Source organism: Callorhinus ursinus, unplaced genomic scaffold (assembly GCF_003265705.2).
Source record: "Callorhinus ursinus isolate GAN/ISIS: 27379988/994484 unplaced genomic scaffold, GSC_fseal_2.0 scaffold4, whole genome shotgun sequence".
NCBI lineage: Eukaryota > Metazoa > Chordata > Mammalia > Carnivora > Otariidae > Callorhinus > Callorhinus ursinus.
Genome location: NW_027397066.1, coordinates 35,327,601 through 35,347,634, shown reverse-complemented (window position 1 = coordinate 35,347,634; position 20,034 = coordinate 35,327,601). Strand labels below are relative to the sequence as shown.

Here is a 20,034-nt window from a genome sequence, read left to right as displayed (position 1 = left end):
TAATTATGTGGTAACCAATAGTTGCCAGTAAGAGTTCATTAAGCAGTATCCAGTCATCTTGTGGAATGTGTGGGTTTGCTCAGCATGTTGTTCTAAAGTCAGAATTCAGGTAAATTAATGGATTAAGCTTCAAGCTTCCACAAATTAAAATGTCATGATGATCGCATGTCCTGATGATACACGCGCTCTGATGAAAAGGCAAGAATGAGAATTATTCCAAGGAGATATTCACTGAACTAATGAAAGAAAGTTGTAGTAAGATTCATGGAACTTGGATAAATGTTCATGGTCAGAGTCACTGTTAACTGACTTCTGGAGCCCCTCATAGGATCAAAGTAAGAGTCATTAATTATGCAGATTACCCTTCAGTTCTTGGACCTTGAGATGGAACTAAATTAGAAGGAAAGCAAGAGAAATTGAAGAAAGGACTACAACAAAATGATGGTCTGATAAGACAAAGACTAAATGGAGGAAAAGATAAGCATTGGAGAAATGAAGAATGTGTGCAGAGGCTATGTTAGGCCAATAAGAAAACAGAGAGGGAAAATCCTCTGGAAAAGGAAGAGAAAGTCAAGTTTTGTATCTGAATTCTTACAGAAATCACTTTATACAACCATTCACAATACACCACTGAATAGTTCATGAAGGCAGGAGTTGGGTTTTAGTCCTCACATTATCTAGCTTAGTGACGGCTCCATAATGGATATGTAGTAAATGGTAATTAAAATAATGATTGAATGAATATAGAAGATAACCTACAACAGAAAGAATTTAACAGAGCAAGATACTGACACTTAACCATGCAAAATCAATTCCTATCTGTAGAGAGCAAAATGGAGTATCTCATGTCAAGCAGCGGCCTGTGTCAAGCCATGACACAAGCAGGTAAGGTACCGCTGATAGGAGACATTGCGGGGACCCACATCAGCTGACCCCCCAGAACTGATAATGAGCACAACCAGAGGAGGTCTGCAGAGACCCGAAACTGATGAAATCCTTTTAAGAGGGGAAGCATTTTGGCAACAAACTATCAGATTCTTCAGACATGACCCCTCAGTGTCTGACCACTTAAAAAAGGCAACTGCCGCTGAAGGCTCTGCCTGATGGATCTCCGAACAGAACTAAGATCCTTCACTGCTTGAACATCAGGAGCAGTGAGTGCCGAGAGCTGACCAGGACCAGACCAAGGCCTTATCTCAACTGTGCGCCCAGAGACTGACTTTGAGTTGAGTTCCTTAACTTCCTGCGCCCTTCTGTTATCGTGTTTGTTGAGTGGCTTATCTTCTGTCCTGCTCTGTGTGCCGTGTAAGAAGCCATGTTGAATCCCATGGTGAATTGTCATTGAGTTTGGAATCCTGAAACTGCTTCGTAATTGTGATTTAACTTTGCTTTCTGATTGAATAAAGCTGACGTTGTGGAAAGACATTCCTCGTGTGTGCGCCTTCCTGGCGTGCTCCTGACACTATCCAATATGGGAAATCTCCAAACCCAGAGGGGGTGGAAAAGAAGAAAATAATCACTGTGGAAGAGAATTTCACTTAATTCATTAACTCAAAGAAAGAACATTTATTGAGGTCCTCAACAGTGTCAGTGTTTCAAATGCTGTGGCCTCCAGTAGCAAAGCGTTGGTAGGTGGAAGATGGTCACGGTCATAGCACGCCAGCTAGTTTGAACAATTCCCTTGCTTCAAGCTTACGCACTCCTTGCCTGCTAACTGCAGTTCATTGGTTGGAAGTAGAACTAGCCTCCTTTGCTTGAGGTTTCACGGGCCTTGAGGAATAAAGGACCAGACTTTCCTGGAAGCTGAGGCCTGACCCCATTAGAAACAGCTGCCTCCGATACCAACCAGCCTAGCCTGTTCAGGGTCACGTTGACATATGATTAACGTCCTGAGCATCAGCGTCTCCTGCACGCAGCCCCCATCCTTTCCCAAGCCTTCTGCTTTAAACACCCCTCCACCGCTCCACCTTTGCCTAGACTGGGAAGATGGTCTTTGAGACATTAGTCCACTGTCTTCCCAAGTTGAGGCTTCCTGAATAAAGCAACCTGTCACTCATCTCTCAAGTACTGATATTCATCAGGTGAGTAGCCGAACTGAGTTTAGGACCAGTTCTCTGTCTGGGAACAATAGGACCTTCAGGCCCATCAGTTGGCAAGCCTTTAATTGTACATAAAAAATAGATCAGTAATACCAGCCCATTTTTGGTGCTTCTTTCCCTAACAAGTCACCTAATTTCTTAATGTAGTTTCTTGCATCATTTGGAATTGTATCAAAAATCCTACAGTTTCTTGCTACTTCCTGATAGCTAAAAGAGGCAATATTTTCATTTGTAAATGCTTATTTTTTTAAAGATTTTATTTATTTATTTGACAGAGAGAGCGAGAAAGCACAAGCAGGGGGAACAGTTGAGGGAGAGGGAGAAGCAGGTTCCCCACCAAGCAGGGAGCCCAATGTGGGGCTCGATCCCAGGACCCTGGGATCATGACCTGAGCCAAAGGCAGACGCTTAACCATCTGAGCCACCCAGGCGCCCCAGTAAATGCTTATTTTGATAGAACATTACATAAGAATTTTTTCTGAGTAAATGTGATATTGAATCCTATAACAATGTTTCATACACAGAGAAGATGTTCAAATTATTATTAATAATGATACTACCTCATAAAGTTGCTATGAGAAATAAATATGTCAATGCACCTAAATAATAAGAACAGTGCATTCTATACTTAATCAGTACTTAGTATTACTGTTGCTGTTTTCCAGCATGATCCAAATAAACCACCGGGACCACGGAGTCATCAAGAGTATCACCTTGTTTTCACTGGAATATTATTCTATTGCCAAAGCTAGATGAAGTGAACCAGAGATGAATAATAATAGGTACAGCCAGGAATTTCTGTTAATCATCCATCTCTAAAGTTAGTGAACATCGCTGAGCAGGGGTCTTCCTTGAGCTAACCCATCACCCCCTTCCTTTCAATCTCAAAACAATTTAATCAAAGGATGTTATAGAGATGATAAGTTTTGCTAAATTTTGAAAATAAAATTTAAAACTGAGTGGAAGCTATTTAATTCTGCAGAAAAACCTTCCCTAGGTGAAGATTTGAATGTTCAATAAACAATAGGTTTTTAAATCTGCTACACAAATATTGAAGTTTCAAAAGACTAAATCATATCATAACATTGTTAACTATGATAAGTATATTATGATATGATTTAGTCTTACCAATCTTCTTATTTGTAATTATAACATTTCAAAAGGTAAGGCTGAGTGTTCTTGTAGATAGCATTGTACTTTTAAAAACTAACAAAGCCTAAACAGTGAAAGGCAGGGTTCTCATGTTACTAGCTTTGGGTCAGACGCTTGATTTCTCTGACACTCAGTTATCTACAAACAGGCATTATAATACTCATTTTCCTGCTTATTTCACAAAAATCTTCAGTACAATCAAGTAAAATAATGTATGTGAAAACCTTTGCAAAATGCAAATTGTTCTGCAAATGTATGATTATCTTTATTTTCCTTATCTTGAATTGTTAAAATGCCCATAATTATAAGCACATCAATCACAGATGTTCATGTAAATACAAAGATGAAAGTTATATGTTTGAGTTTTTTTAAAAGAGCCAGCATAATATGTGGTATAACTATTTTCCTTTTTTGCATCTATTTTTCTCTAATATAGTAGTTTTAAATTTGTAAAAAGAGGGAATTAAAATTATAGAAATTACAGAAAGAGATTCTGAGTATACAACAGATTATACATATTTGAAGATAGGGTCAAGACAAGATTATTGATTCTTAATTACCATCTGAAATTTAATCCCAGAAGAAAATATTAGAAAAAAACAAATGACCTTAATTATCTGCATCACTGACCCACCCCAAGAGACTTTGGAAATATGTTGCCACTAAGATCCAGGTGTATCTCAAATCTAATCATGCACCAAGTGGACGAGAGCTATGAGCTATATAGTGGCTTTGTAACTTGTCTTCCATGAAGTAACTAATTTAAAAAAATAAATAAAAAATAATTTTTTCTAAAATTTTCCAGTTATGAGTAGTAAAATCATTTATCTAGGTAGGATTATCCTTTCAGCAGAATATCTTAAAAAGAGCTAAAACAGAACACCTACATCATAATGTACTGGTAATTTCAGGAACCATTTCTAAACCAACACATTGGTAAATTAGGATACCAGTAGGAAACAAGTCTGTCAGGATATCTGTATTTATCTTTGGCTCAGGAAAGACTTTCCTGGTGATCTAACATGATCAGAAGAACAAGTAACAGATCAATACATAACTTCTTTGTTTCCTCCCTTAAATAGTGAAGACATAAAGGACATTAAGGAATATTTTTATTAACTCTAGTGAACTGGATGGATTTCCCTTTTACACGCTAGGTCAGTGATTCTCAAACTTTAGTGTATGTACAAACAACCTAAACAGCAGCTAATAAATGCATATTTCCAGGCCACAACTAGATTTCAGGTTTTCAGATTTCCAAACCCGCCTCTCTTGAGCATTATACTCTTGTCGTTTCTGGGAGAAATGGAAAAGCCAAGCACCTGTATCTGAAGAGCCATAATCTAGACCCATTGGAGGCCTTGAGTGATTCACAAATGAAACAATGAACCACCCTCTATAAGGCCCACCTAAGCATCCAAGTGACTTTTCTCTTTTTACCTCCTGGTCCGTTCCTACCCACAAAAACCTTAATTGATACTGTGTATCCTCAACCACCCAGAATTCTATAGGGTAAACTAATTAACAAGTGAAATGGGAATTTGCTCTAACATCTCTTTTATAGATAATTTTCTAAATAAATACTGCTGAGAGGGAGGCCTGGGTGGCTCAGTTGGTTAAGCATCTGCCTTCGGCTCAGATCATGATTCCAGAGTCCCAGGATGGAGTCCCACAATGGGTTCCTTGCTCGGCAGGGAACCTGCTTCTCCCTCTGTCTGCCGCTCCCCCTGCTTGTGCTCTCTCTCTCTTTCTGACAAATACATAAATAAAATCTTTAAAAAAAAAAAAGTACTGCTAAAGAAGTATAAATGTTTGAGGCAAATAATTTCAAAGACTACTCTCTGCACAGTTGAAATTTTTGCAAGATACATGCCAATATTCTAGGAGACAGGAATAACAGAATGGGAAAGTAACAGTGAGGAAGCCAAGTGATTTACAGATTCTTTGGAAGCTTTTATTTATATTCAGTGTTTCCTCTCAAGTTTCAAGTTGAGTGCTTTAAGATTTTATAACTTAAAACAGGAAGAAAGACCTGTTTCTTCAATTATAGTTCCTTGCTTCAATAAGATTGTGCATTGAAATTTTAATCAAATATCTAAGATACCACTCCTCATTTTTTCCTCCCTGAGAAAAATTGCTACATCACAGTTACATCCAGTTAAGTTTGCCGCTTACTTTCTAAGAGATGTAGAAAATATACAGAGATCCAGGGAAGAGTCACATCTGGTCCCATAGCCATAGGAGTAACTGAATGGTAACTTCTACCTTTAGTCCCTGGGGCTTCCCTGCTACTGCACTGTGGGAAACCTACTCAGTCACCCTAAGGCACATGCCGCAGACATTTGTCACTCCTTACAACATACCTATCCCTTAGCAAGCAGCAAGCATCCAAGTTAGTTCTCTCTATAATGCTGTGTAGGGGTATTGCACCACTCCAAGGGGTGCTGTTTACACAATGATGTGAAGGGAACCCCCTAAAATAGTGCATCCGGCAGCTCCCATCCAAGGTAACGGGCTCCCTGCTCAGCGGGGAGTCTGCTTCTCTTCTTCTCTCTTCCTCTGCCTCTCCTCCTGCTTGTGCTCACTCTCACTCTCTCTCTCAAATAAATAAACAAATCTTAAAAAAAGCGAAAGAAAAATATACAAGTAAATGACTGTAAACTAATCTAGTGCTAACATTTGATTTTGGAATTTCCTTTATCTCCTATGTGTGAATTTCTTGCTCCACCAGGACAAAGCCAGAGGGAGGAAAAGTTTTTCTCTTGTAGGATTTGAAGATTTAAATTATTTACTCATAAATAATAGTTTTTTGGGGAGAATTGAACAAATTCAAATCAAAGTACTAAAACTGGTGCAGCAGTTTTGTAAAGCCCTCCAGATCATAAAGCAATTCAAATCATGATTCAAGTAAAAGCTAAATTAATCACAATAAATGCAAACATTTTTTAAACTTAATTATTATAGAGTCTTGGTCTACACCAAGTAGTAATAATTTCTGCAGTGGGTGAAACACAGAGGCCACCAAGATGATCTCAACCTAATAGTCACATCTCTAGAAATCTATACAAGATTTTTTCCAACCTAGTCAAACATAGTCATCAGTTGCTAATTTTTGATACCCCACCCCCACCCTTAACCAGTGAAATCTTTCATGGATAAATTCTATATATGAAAAGAACCCTGGATCTTAACTGTTTTTACCCTTTAATTTCTTTTTTTTAAATCCTGGTGATGTGATCTTTCCAAATACTTCCTTCGAAATGAAAAATAATCAAATACCTTTGGCTAAAACCCTTTCTCCCTACCACTACTGCATCCTTATATAATGCAGAGGCACTGAATAATTCATCAAGGAGATTTTATTTAAATATTGAGAATCATATAAAACGGTATTACAATGAAAAATATTGGCTTGCTACCTTAATGATAGTGATTATGAATTCTATTCCTGAAATAATGATGTCGTTTTTAACAGAAAATCATTTTACCAATGCTTCCGGGCAATTTCAAAAATTTGTCTAAACATTAGATCATTGCCAAAGGCCCCAGGATCTGAATAATACATTTCTACATTACTGTGCAGAATCTATCACATTTTCAAGGCTAATGTTTTTACTATAAAATCTGGATCTCAGTCTATATATTTGTAGAGGAATAACTTCTTCAAGTGCCATTCTAGAGTTCTCATGGGCAAATGAATGAAGAAATGCACCTCAGATAAAACCTGCAACCTCTAGAGCAGTGGGAGAGAGTCCAAGTTCATCTTTATAGCTTCATACTATTCCAACTGAATCCAGTGCCACTGAATGCAGCACTCCATCTTCTCTGGTTTAAAATCTATACAAGAGATGATAAATGCTAATCTGGTATCTCAAGGATGATAAACCAGAAATTAACTTCTAAATTGTGCTCAGATGCTTTGAACACTATAGTCTGTCTTTTTTTTTTTCTTGGCTAAGAAACAGATGCATTGTTTTAGTCATTGCACACTGGAAGAAAAGACCACTCAAATGTTAGAAATTTGGCTTTGGGAATCCATCTAATTTGCTAAGCATAATGACCCTATTTTTAATCGATGGCTGTTGAGACAATATCTAAGACGGAGGAGTGACTCATGAAGTACGTAGGAGTCATGAATAAGAGAGGCTTGCTTTCAACTGGAGGGCAGAGAGGTACTGAGAAGGTGAGTCAGGAACAAAGCCCCGGAGGAGCAAAGTGCATTGACTTACCTGTAGTACTCTGGTCAAATTGTCAAATAGAGCTTGGCCGGCACTCACTTTGTATTTGACGCCTCTGACTGTGCCATTTTTGCTTAAAATGTTGACTCTTCTTGTACCAAAACCCTTCTCACTGGCAGCCCTTGCTAACACCAGCAAGTTATCCTGGTCATTCTCACACTCATCACCTTCCGATCCTATGTGGCCGTCTTGCTGTCCATCAGACTCACTCGGTCCATCTATCCCCCAGATGCTGGCACACTCAGAGTCCAGAGAGCCTGATGGTTGCCCATCTTCGTACACTTCCTTCAGAACCCGCCCACTATGAGATGATGCGATCCGAAACCGGACTTTCCGTGGCCTGTCATTTTCTGCCTTTATGTCCCTTTTCAGCATGATCACTTCCACCCACATAAGCACTTCACATAATTCTGGATCCCTTGTTATTGCAAGAGTCCACTTGCCACATAGCTATATGAGAGCTTCATTCTCCCGACAGCAACACCCATACGAAACTAACATCGAAAGGAAAGAAGATTCCTAAGAACCTACAGTGCACCTCTGCTATTAATAATGAATGTGTGTGTGTGTGCTATGGTTACCTTTAAACTAACACCTGCAAATGATCCCAGCCTTTAAATATTAAACAGCCATGGTGGACTCTTTAACAGGACAAGTGCAAGAAAGTGGCATGCAGTGAAACAAAAAGTAAGTAGGGAGCAAGGAAATGAAAGACTTCAACTTTGAAGCCAACCATGAGCGTTGAAAAGGATCTTAGCAGAAAAGTATCTCTACAATTCTCTGTCCAGGGTGGAGGCCAGAGACAAAATGTGGAATCTAATGTGTAGGATGGGACAAGTCTTAGTCTTCCCACAGTGCTTCTATCTTCAGTCCCACACTGTCAGCAGGTGATCTTTAAAAAGGGCAGTGGACTGGGCAACCCATTCGGGACCCCTCTTTCCCTAGAGAGCTTTTTTTTCTTCCTTTCTGTTCTCACCTTCACTTAATAAACTTTCACTTCACTTTAAGAGAAAAAAAAAAGGCAGTGGACTACATGCCAACCTAGAGCTTTTAAAACTAGTTCTTTAATCATCTATTAGACTTCATCAGCATTGTAAGATGCATTTTCAATCTGCATCTTCATGCACAAGTGGTTTTGCTAAAGAATAACTTTTTAACAAACTATGAAAAGAGAGAACATTTGCTGTTACTTTGCCACTTCTGCTAGCAGCAAACATTCTCTTGGACAAAGGGAAAGGTTTTGGAACGAAACTTAATGGGACAATGAGGGAAGAATGGAAAATCCTCCAAGCCAGCCTGAACTGTATTAATAAATATTATATCCAAATCACCCAGGCATAGAGAAGGGACCTCCTAATGGTGTGCTCAGCAGATTTGCTGATGCTTTGACCAGTGACTGAACAATCTCTTAAGATAAAAGGCCATATTAAAACATACACAATGGTGAGTGCCCCAACCTGTCCACACCTCCAAAGGGAGGACACACAGCTGGCCCTCATATTGTACTTCAAGGTTTTTAATGTTTATAGTTTTATCTGATATAAATTGAATTTACATTTATTTTAGAAAATTCAGACAATAATAGCACAGCGTTGAAAATAAAAGTCACACCAAAAAAGAAAAGTCACGAATGACCTCACTAGAGATGTTAATAATTTTGTGAAATATCTTCCAGTCTCTATGAAGATGAGATGCTCTGATGGTCACAAAACTACATTGCCCAGCCTCTTGCCATTTAAGGAGAAAAGGAACAGGTGCCTAGCTTTTGCTGATGGGATGTGAGCAAAAGTAATGCATCATTTGTGGACGAGGCAGTTAAGAGAGAGAGAGTCCCCTGTCCATGCCCTTTCTCTTCCCCTCTCCCCATCTGCTAGCTGAATGACCCCAGCAGTCTTGAAGCCATTTACTGAGCTTGTCAGAGTCACAAATTCACAGTGAAAAATAAGCCTTTATCATGTTAAGCAATGGAGGCTGAAATTTAAGGGTTGTTTGTCAGTGCTCTCAAATATAAAATCATACCATATTTAATATCTTGCTTTTTTCATTCACCATTGTATAGCGAGTCATTTCCTAGATCTTTATTTCGAAAAACATGAATTTAATGTGTGTGCTAAAAGTCCTTCCAATAGTTGTACCATATTTCCTTTCTCTTTCTGGATTGCTAGATGTTTAAATTATTTAAAATATTTTTTAGTAAAATAATGCTGCACTGAACGTTCTTGTTCAAAAATCAGTGCAGATACATCTAAGTAGTTCTTTAGTGTCCATTCCTTTGGGTAAAGTTGATGAGGGAAGAATTTTTTTTTAATGTCAAGCTTTTGACATAAATGGCCAATTACAGATAAGAAAAGCTGTAAAATTTACACTTCTCCTAGCATTTGAGTTCCTATTTACTGCACTCTCACCAATGCTAACAATGCATATTACCAATTTATTGTTTATTTTGTCAAGTTGAAAAGCAGTATTTCAGTGATGTTATCATTTCCCAGCTTTGAACCCTGCTGATGACTTTCATTCTGAATATTTTCTTCATATAGAACGCTCGCTGAAGAAAAAGATGGGAGAAAAATAGAAATCTCTGCCTCATGGTTAATTGAATTAGGAATCAAATATTAGAGAATTCTATATAATGCCAAAAAAGAAGCAGGGAGAGATGAAGAGAGGAAGGAAAGGAGAGAGAAAGAGCTAGCACTCTATCAACTATCTCTAAGTGACATAAGTGACATAGGCTTTAACTTGGCAAAGTAAAAGAGTATGTAGTCAAAGTACATAACAAGAGAACATAAGTAAGGAAATACTTATTGGGAAAGAAGAGAAAAATAATTCAGTTTTATACCCAAATGTCCAGATCTTTAAAATACACCAAAGTGAATGGGGAAGGCATGAATATTAGCCTAATCAAGAAAAAAATCAAAATTCTGTGATTGTCCCAATTATTTTTTGCCCTGAACTCCTCATATAATCTGCCCTAGTTCCCTTTTTCTAGATGTTTGGGTTGGACAGAGTGCTATAGCATGAGCAGAATTTTGAAGTCAAAAAGCCTAGGTTCAAATTCCAGCATACCTCAGTGAGAATGCTCTTTTCACCAACCAAATCTTCAATTTTCCCATCAGTAGAATGGAGGTAACAATATCTACCTTAGTGAGTTGTGCTTGCAAAGTAGCTGGAACATATGCTCAATGTGTTTGTGATGATGTGTATATACATTACGTGTCCTCTGGATGGAAACAGCTAATTTTAGCCTGAATAAGGCAAGACAAGGGCTACACAAGATTACAGTCAATAAGTATACTTGAAGGATAGAAAAAATTCAATAGAATGATTAAAAAGTTTGTGATATTTTAAATATATACATTAAAAATATATAGTGTGTGTATATGCACCTTCACATGCATATGTATGCATATCTAATATTTATATACTTATATACTATTTTAAAATAATGAGACTAGTTAAGAGTCATCTCTCTTTCAAGGATGAACTGAAAGTCCAGTAAACTGGAAACCAGACAGCCACAAGTATAAGGAGGTATCTGCTAGTGTGAGAATACATTTTGATAATTGTAATTCACATACTTATCTTAAGCTGATATAAGAATTGAGCTGCTCTTTTCAGCAGATAATTTTGCAATTATTCTTTCATTCGGGCAATGAGTATTCCACAAGTATCTACTGAATGCCACCCAAGGATAAGACACAGCTAGACACTATGGTAAATATAAAGATATGTAAAATTATGCCCATGCCTTCCATTGGTAACACTGCTTAAACAAAACAGCTAGAGTTCAATGCAGTGTATTTTAAGCTAATATATAATTCCGTTTCCGTGAAATAACCAGATTGACAATCCTCTCCAATAGAAAACATCAACACTATTCTCAACACTTTCCACTCTCATTCTGCTTACAATTTGTTCCCAACTGCCTGATGTTAATACAGCAACTTCTAACTACTCCGTTTGCCACCTTTTCCTACTATCAGTTTATTATTCCCTACATTTTACTCACTCTGCCAGGTTAGCAGCCTCCCTTCAGAAAGAAGGTCCTTCTTCTCTTCCTTCAGATGTACTCTTTCAATCATTTATTCATTTAACAATATTTATCAAGCACCTAAGAAATACCAGAGAGTTGCCTGATCTATACAGGTGAATACAACAGGCATGTTCCCTGCCTTGAGAATTAGATAACATACAACAAACAAATAAAGGTATAATAGAAATTATAACAAGCATTACTAAGAAAAAGAGGTGGTTGTAACAAGAAATGATAAAAGAAGGGAGCCTACTTTAGACTAAATAGTCTCAATCAGCCTCTCTGAAAAGGAGACATTAAACGAGAGTCTACCAAAACTAGAAGAGATTCATCATGGAAAGGTTTGAGGTAGGCAGGAGCAGTCGGAGATAGTTCCTCAGCTGTGTTGACACGTGTAAAGGCCCTGAGGCCAAAAATCAGCAGGTTTGTTCAAAGAACTAAATAGAGGCAGAATGACTGAAGACAACTACGACTCCTATTCTATAAAACCCTTCTAAAAAGGGCCAACTAACTAACGAACCTAACTAACAAGACCTTTCCTTCTTAACCCAATTCCTTAATTTATGCAACCCCCTCAAAACATAAAACAAAAACTTGTAAACCATATTACCAATATAGAAATATTTTAAATACTCATAAATTTAACACAAATGGGCATCTGTTTGTTTAAAATAGTAAATTATAAATTCTAGAAGCTAAATAGAGGGCAGAATGTTGCATTAACCAAACTAGAATTACTTTGGGAAATACTATTAATGATCAATTCAAAGGAAAAAAAAATTCCTTGCTCAATTCCCAGTAGAAATAATAACCCAGCAGCTAGACCTAGGCCTGGGTATTTCTTGGTGTCAGTTTTTTAATCAGAATATCTAATTATTTCCTTATTTGTAGAGAAAGCAGAACATCAAAATTTATTCTTTTACTTATCCTATCTCCAAATATTGCCCCACATACTATTCTGTGTCTGATTACCGCTGCATGGTGAGAAGTAATTTTAACCATATTCCTGGCTTTTGAAGCATAATTTTTAAAAATCCCTTGAATCATAGTAAATATATACAACATGTCTCCATTTGCTGTTATTTTATAACTATTACATTCACTATTTTGTTTCCTGGTATTGAAACAGTAAAACTTGGTCATTGGAAGTGAAGCAGAAACTCTGCCTCTCATTAACAAAGTGATTGTCTTTTCTCCAGCAACCCTTGTCAGCAGAGAAGCAATAAGCCATGACTCACTCCCCAAGTGCTGTTTTCAGAACTCCTGTTTGGATGGAGAGAACCTATTGATTTTTATTTTCTAACTATGCTGGTGACTGGAAGGGAAAAGAGATTCACTAACCATCAGTGAAATAAGGAAAATAAAGTGTCCCTGAAACTTTTCAGCATATAGAATATTGAACCCTTCTTAATCAACATGACTTTACAAATCAAAATTTACAGTTCAATTATTAATTGGAAGTGCACAGAACTTCTAGTCACAAAAGAAAGTAAGTGCATTAAAGAAAGTATTCTTTGAAAACAGGACTATTTTCTTATTATATAACAAGAAAGATGGAGGATTTCTTAGTTTATACATTATTCACGTTATGAATGGGGGCTGTGGGTACACACAATGCTGGGTTTGAATCTTGGATCAGCCATCCTCTGAACGACCTTGAGCCTCAGTTTCCTTATCTATCAAATAGTAGTTCCTACTGCATAGAATGTTTGGAAAAATTAAATAGAAGGATGTATATGAAGTGCTTAGCATGCTGCTCAACAAATGATAGCCATAAATTCTTATCAGTTACTTAACTAGCTAAATAGACAGTACATACTGTTTGGAGGACAGTGAGAAGAATGGAACCAGATGAGCATAATTATCTGACAGGGAGTCAATGTAATCCCATTCTGTTTCTGGTCTGATTCTAGAGCTTTAAGGCTCAACGAGTCTGTCCTCACTAAGGTCTTGGAGAAGGTCTTCAGTTTCCAAAACCTTGTTCACTCTTTACATCTCTGGACTGAGACTTTACCATATATTAAGTGCTACACTGGGGGCAGGAGGCTTAGGTACTAGCTTACATCCTGTCACTATGGACCCTGAGTAGGCATGGCTGTCTTTGAATCCTGGGCTGCTCAGCTGTGGATTCAACATGCACCCCAGCATTTCCACTGGATAATTATATAAACTCTCTAAAACTAACACAAACCGCAGATGAAGGAAGATCAATAAAGAGTCCCCAGAGAAACAACTTCCCACAATGGACTTTCATAGTTCAATTTTCATCTTTGATTCACCTCTATATCTTGTAGAGTGTTCTGCAGATAAACAATGCTCAGAGAAATATTTCCTGAGTTGAAATTAGCTAAGTTAGATTTTCAGGTCAGAACATGCTGACCTCACATTTTAGGAGACAGGTAAAGAACAACTGACATGATTACTTTCATCTATTTCTGTCTTGCTTCCAGTGCATATGTGAGGTAGGAAATAATGGCTGTTTACTTTTCAGGCAAAATATCTAATGTTTTTGGTGTCATTAAAGGCACCATCTATCCTACATTACAAATTGTTGGATGCTAGAGAGTAAAGAGTGTATTCTGTCCATAGAACCCAAGTCCTAGAAAAAAATCAGAGTGATAAATCAAGTTTACCAATTTAGGTGTTGAAAACTTGACTTAGCTGCCTTCAACTTATAAAAGCCAAGCAATTCAAACATCCAGTCCACTTAGCACCACGGAGCTTTATATAAGCTCAACGTTCATTCTCAAGCATGAAACAAGTACTTTGCTCTTTCCTCTAGAATAAGGAGTTTCTGTGTATTGTGTGACTAAGATTCTTCAAACTGGGAGAAAAAAATCACTTTTACATCCTTCCTCAATCAGACTGTCACTATGGAGAATACCTATAAATATGTCTTATGGTAGAAAGATTTTTTAAACTAACTGTATTATATTATTACTCCAAGATATTGGTGTATGGATCCAACATTCTTAATTCTTAATAAAGAGATAATCAATGAATTAAATTATGTACATGTTTATCCTACACACGGGAAGTTTACTTCTCACAGTTCTGCTTGGAACCATCCAAAGGAAATCCAACTGCTTTGGGATGGAGAAAAGGTCGGACAGAATGAATGAACATGGCACTCAAGAATAAAGAGTAATGAATAAAGCATTAAAAATACTGAATCAGATCCAGAGATGCTCAAGGCATCCTACTAAGTATCATAAAGACCAGAGTTTATCCTTGAGATTTTTCCAGAATCAGGATAGAAACAAGAGAACAGGGAAACAGAGTCACAGTCTTAGAAACATCAACCTAGAAAAAAGCAGCTCTCCGGATCAGCAGCGGATTTCAACAGAACGTCAGTGCTGCATGTGGTAGCAAAGGAATGTAAATCCCTAGAGTGGCAATTTATTTTTCCATGAGAATGTGCTTGCAGAATGTGTAAAAGAGTCTTACAAATTTTCAAATGTATTGAGGTAAAATAGCAATGCTCTCAGAAACCACCCTGCTGATAGATTTTTCTTAGTCATTATTTTTTAAATTGATGAAATAAATAAAATGTCCAAAGAAACATGCAAAGCTGACTGGAAAATATATATTTAAGAAATCCTTATCCTAGACACACTTCCTGTCTGATTCTTGTGGCTGAATTTTTTTAAATCACTGAAAATTTGACATGTGTCATTTTTTACCAATAACTGCCATAAATTTATCACAAATTATATTTCATAATCATGTTGCTTTTTTTCTTCCAAAAGCATGATGACAAAATGGAGCCCTGGGACAACCTAATTCTATTATCCTACCACTGTTGCTGGGGTAACAGCGGACTGTTGATTCTACTGTCTGAGATAAAGGTTAAAACTGGCAAGAAGAAGAAAAACAGGGAACCCAGACCAAAAAAAAAAAAAACCGACTGTGTTCGTTCAGCAATCCAGAGATGTTTTTGTTTTCCTTGTGGGATTGTAGTTTCAAGTCCACAGATAAACTAGAAAGTTTTTTAAGAGCACACAAGTAGTCCCCAAATGACCAGGAACGTTCCCCTAAAGAAAAGGCATGATGCAATGTGGATGATGACTCTGGGCTAGAAAGGCACAGCCACCCCGGAGAGCACAGAGTTCAGTCAAATCTTTCAAAGTATCAATTACACATTGAAAAGGGGACCTTTTGCAGATATGTCTTCTTGCATCGTGTTTTGCAAATGAGTTAATGCAGTTTCCAAAGCTTTTGCATATATAAACTTGGAACTCTAAAATAATCTGACTGAGTTGGCTTTGATCTGCTCTGTTGGCAAATAGAAGCTTTTTCAAGTATGAATATATAAGCCATATTAGAAACTAAATAAAAATTCATGAATCATTTATATTGACTGCCCATTATTAGCTCCAAAAGCTGGGAGTCTCTTGGAAGATTCAGTGGACTCTAGGGATAAACTTTGATGCTTTGAGACCCAGGAAATAAAATAGGATGAGGAGTTGAGAAAACCATGATCCCACTTCTATATGAAAACTGCTACATTTCTGACACCCTGAAGATTAACAATCGCTGGGACTGTTAGAAGGTAACACCCCTGGCATGGACACTGGGGCTTCACAAGGGGCAGGGGCAGAAGGTGACAACTGTAAGGCCTAGCTAGGCAGCTTCAGAGCTATTGATAAGCATGAGCCAAAGGGGGAAAGCCTGCCACATGGGGCTGGGCAGTTTTCCATGTGAGATCCATTGAGTCCCCTTTCCTGAAATAATTCTGGAGGCTCTGGAGCAAGGGACCCTGAGCTCCAGCCATCCATCTGTTGGAAGCCTGTAATTTAGGAATTGTCTATTTTCTCAGGCTGCAGAAGCCCGCGTGATATGTACACCAGTGCATAATTGTGAAAGGCTCAACCCAGAGTGCGGCTCTGGTAGTTCAAGAAGGGATCTGTGCACCCTCACACTGTTGAGGATTTACTAGGGGCTTCGACAGTTCTAAGATGTGCATTTTCTCACATGTGAGCATCTCTGAAATTGGTGGGCATCTGACCCTCAGATAGATCTGGAATGGTCATGACATAACTGCCTGCACATTAAAACTTATAGACCAGTTTCCCTGACTTGGAAGAAAATCCAAGACAACAGCAAAGCACACTTTTGATAAACACCACATCACCAACATTTTTGATCACAAGAAGGACTGACTGCCTTGTGTGAAAAATCACACACATCAATGACTCTGAGTGGAAAAGTGACTAACAAGACTCAAACTCTGAGTGTTTGGGAATATCCTAATTAATTCATTTTACATATATTTGCCTTTATATGTATGCTCAAGAGCGATATACAAGAACAATCTCTATATAAATACATCTCAAAGAGCTTTTTCCATATGTTTAAAAATTTCAAGCCATAATAAAATATTGTGCCATGATTAAATTAGCAGGGCTTTTTTTTTTTCTTTCTTTCTCAGTGGTTCATAAAATAAGGATGCATCTTCTAGCTGATAGCATCTCAGATTCGATGAAAAAAGGACTTATGCTACAATTTTCATATACAGGTAAATTTTATTTAATATCGTGCAACACCCAAAGGGACAGGCAAGAAACAACTTCATTACCGGAAGGGATGCATTCTTTTCTTTTTTTTTTTTAATTCTATTTTATTATGTTAGTCACCATACAATACATCATTAGTTTTTGATGTAGTGATCCACGATTCATTGTTTTAGTATAACACCCACTGCTCCATGCAGTATGTGCCCTCCTTAATACTCATCACCGGGCTAACCCATCCCCCCACACTTCTCCCCTCTAGAACCCTCAGTTTGTTTCCAGGAGTCCATAGTCTCTCCTGGTTTGTCTCACCCTCTGATTTCCCTCCCTTCATTTTTCCCTTCCTTCTCCCAATGTCCTCCCTGCTATTCCTTATGTTCCACAAATAAGTGAAACCATATGATAACTGACTTTCTCTGCTTGACTTATTTCACTTAGCGTAATCTCCTCCAGTCCCATCCATGTTGATGTAAAAGTTGGGTATTCATCCTTTCTGATGGCTGAGTCATATTCCATTGTAGATATGGACCCCATCTTCTTTATCCATTCGTCTGTTGAAGGGCATCTCGGCTCTTTCCACAGTTTGGCTATTACAGACATTGCTGCTATGAACATTGGGGTGCATATGGCCCTTCGTTTCACTACATCTGTGTCTTTGGGGTAAATACCCAGAAGTGCAATTGCTGGGTCAAAGGGTAGCTCTATTTTCAACCTTTTGAGGAACCTCCACACTGTTTTCCAAAGTGGCTGTACCAACTTGCATTCCCACCAACAGTGTAAGAGGGTTCCCCTTTCTCCCCAACCTCTCCAACATTTATTGTTTCTTGCCCTGTCAATTTTTGCCATTCTATCTGGTGTAAGGTGGTATCTCAATGTGGTTTTGATTTGAATTTCCCTGATGGCTAATGATGAACATTTTTTCATGTGTCTGTTAGCAATTTGTATGTCTTCTTCAGAGAAGTGTCTGTTCGTGTCTTCTGCCCATTTTTTGACTTGATTATTTATTTTTTGGGTGTGGAGTTTGAGAAGTTCTTGATAGATCTTGGAAATCAGCCCTTTGTCTGTAGTGTCATTTGCAAGTATCTTCTCCCATTCTGTGGGTTGTGTCTTTGTTTTGTTGACTGTTTCCTTTGCTGTGCAGAAGCTTTTTATCTTGATGAAGTCCCAAAAGTTCATTTTTGCTTTTGTTTCACTAGCTTTTGGAGATGTACCTTGAAAGAAGTTGCTGTGGCCAATGTCAAAGAGGTTAGTGCCTATGTTCTCCTCTAGGATTTTGATGGATTCCTGTCTCATATTGATGTCTTTCATCCATTTTGAGTTTATCTTTGTGTGTGGTGTTAGAGAATGGTCGAGTTTCATTCTTCTGTATATAGCTGTCCAATTTTCCCAGCACCATTTATTGAAGAGATTGTCTTTTTTCTATTGCATATTTTTTCCTGCTTTGTCAAAGATTGGTTGACCATAGAGTTGAAGGTCCATATCTGGGCTCTCTATTCTGTTCCATTGGTCTATATGTCTGTTTTTGTGCCAGTACCATGCTGTTTGGTGATCACTGCGTTATAGTATAGCTTGAAATCGGGCAATGTGATGCCCCCAACTTTGTTTATCTTTCTCAACAATTCCTTGGCAATTTGGGGTCTTTTCTGATTCCATACAAATTTTAGGATTGTTTGTTCCATTCCAAAAATGTGATTGGAATTTTGATCGGCATGGCATTGAAGGTATAGATTGCTCTAGGCAGCATAGACATTTTAACAATGTTTATTCTTCCCATCCATGAGCATGGAATGTTTTTCCATCTTTTTGTGTCTTCTTCAATTTCTTTCATGAGTGTTCTGTAGTTCCTAGAGTTTAGATCCTTTACCTCTTTGGTTAGGTTTATTCCGAGGTATCTTACAGGTTTTGGTGCTATTGTAAATGGAATCGTTTCTCTAATTTCTCTTTCTGCACTGCTAGTGTATAAGAAAGCAACTGATTTCTGTGCATTGATTTTGTATCCTGCCACACTGCTGAATTGCTGTATGAGTTCTAGTAATTTGGGGGTGGAGTCTTTTGGGTTTTCCACATAAAGTATCATGTCATTTGCAAAAAGAGAGAGTTTGACTTCTTCTTTGCCAATCTGAATACTTTTTATTTTTTGTTGTTGTTGTTGTCTGATTGCTGTTGCTAGGACTTCTAGTATTATGTTGAACAATAGTGGCGAGAGTGGGCATCCTTGACATGTTCCTGATCTTAAGGGAAAGGCTCTCAGCTTTTCCCCATTGAGGATGATATTCACTGTGGGTTTTTCATGGATGGATTTTATGAACTTGAGGAATATTCCCTCTATCCCTATACTCGGAAGAGTTTTAATCAGGAAAGGATGCTGTATTTTGTCAAATGCTTTCTCTGCATCAATTGAGAGGACCATATGGTTCTTCTCTCTCCTCTTATTAATGTGTTCTATCACATTGGTTGATTTGCGAATGTTGAACCACCCTTGCATCCCAAGGATAAATCCCACTCGGTCGTGGTGGATGATCCTTTTAATGTATTGTTGGATCCTATTAGTTAGGATTTTGTGGAGGATTTTGGAATCCATATTCATCAGGGATATCAGTCTGAAATTCTCCTTTTTGATGGGATCTTTGCCTGGTTTGGGGATTAAGGTAATGCTGGCCTCAGAGGATGATTCTGGAAGCTCTCCTTCTGTTTCTATTTTTTGAAACAGCTTCAGTAGAATAGGTATTATTTCTTCTTTGAATGTTTGGTAGAATTCCCCAGGGAATCCATCAGGCCCTGGACTCTTGTTTTTTGGGAGGTTTTTGATCACTGCTTCAATCTCATTACTGTTTATTGGTCTATTCATGTTGTCAATATCTTCCTGTTTCAGTCTTGACAGTTTATAAGTTTCCAGGAAGGCATCCATTTCATCCAGATTGCTCAGTTTACTGGCATAGAGTTGTTGATAATAATTTCTAATAATTGTTTCTATTTCCTTGGTGTTAGTCATGATCTCTCCCC

General features: G+C 37.9%; 1 protein-coding gene across 6 annotated transcripts in view; it reads right to left on the bottom strand.

Annotated features, from left to right (window-relative positions):
• LOC112835727 (glutaredoxin domain-containing cysteine-rich protein 1) overlaps nt 1-20,034 on the bottom strand; it is a 300,261-nt gene that overhangs the window by 110,936 nt on the left and 169,291 nt on the right. Inside the window, exon 1 of one of the 6 annotated variants that reach the window (XM_025887330.2) lies at nt 7,480-7,881. The exons of the other annotated variants lie outside the window; for them this stretch is intronic. Coding sequence (XP_025743115.1) covers nt 7,480-7,881 — 402 coding nt within the window. Of the gene's footprint in view, nt 1-7,479; nt 7,882-20,034 lie in introns of those variants that run through there. 6 annotated transcript variants of the gene reach the window in all.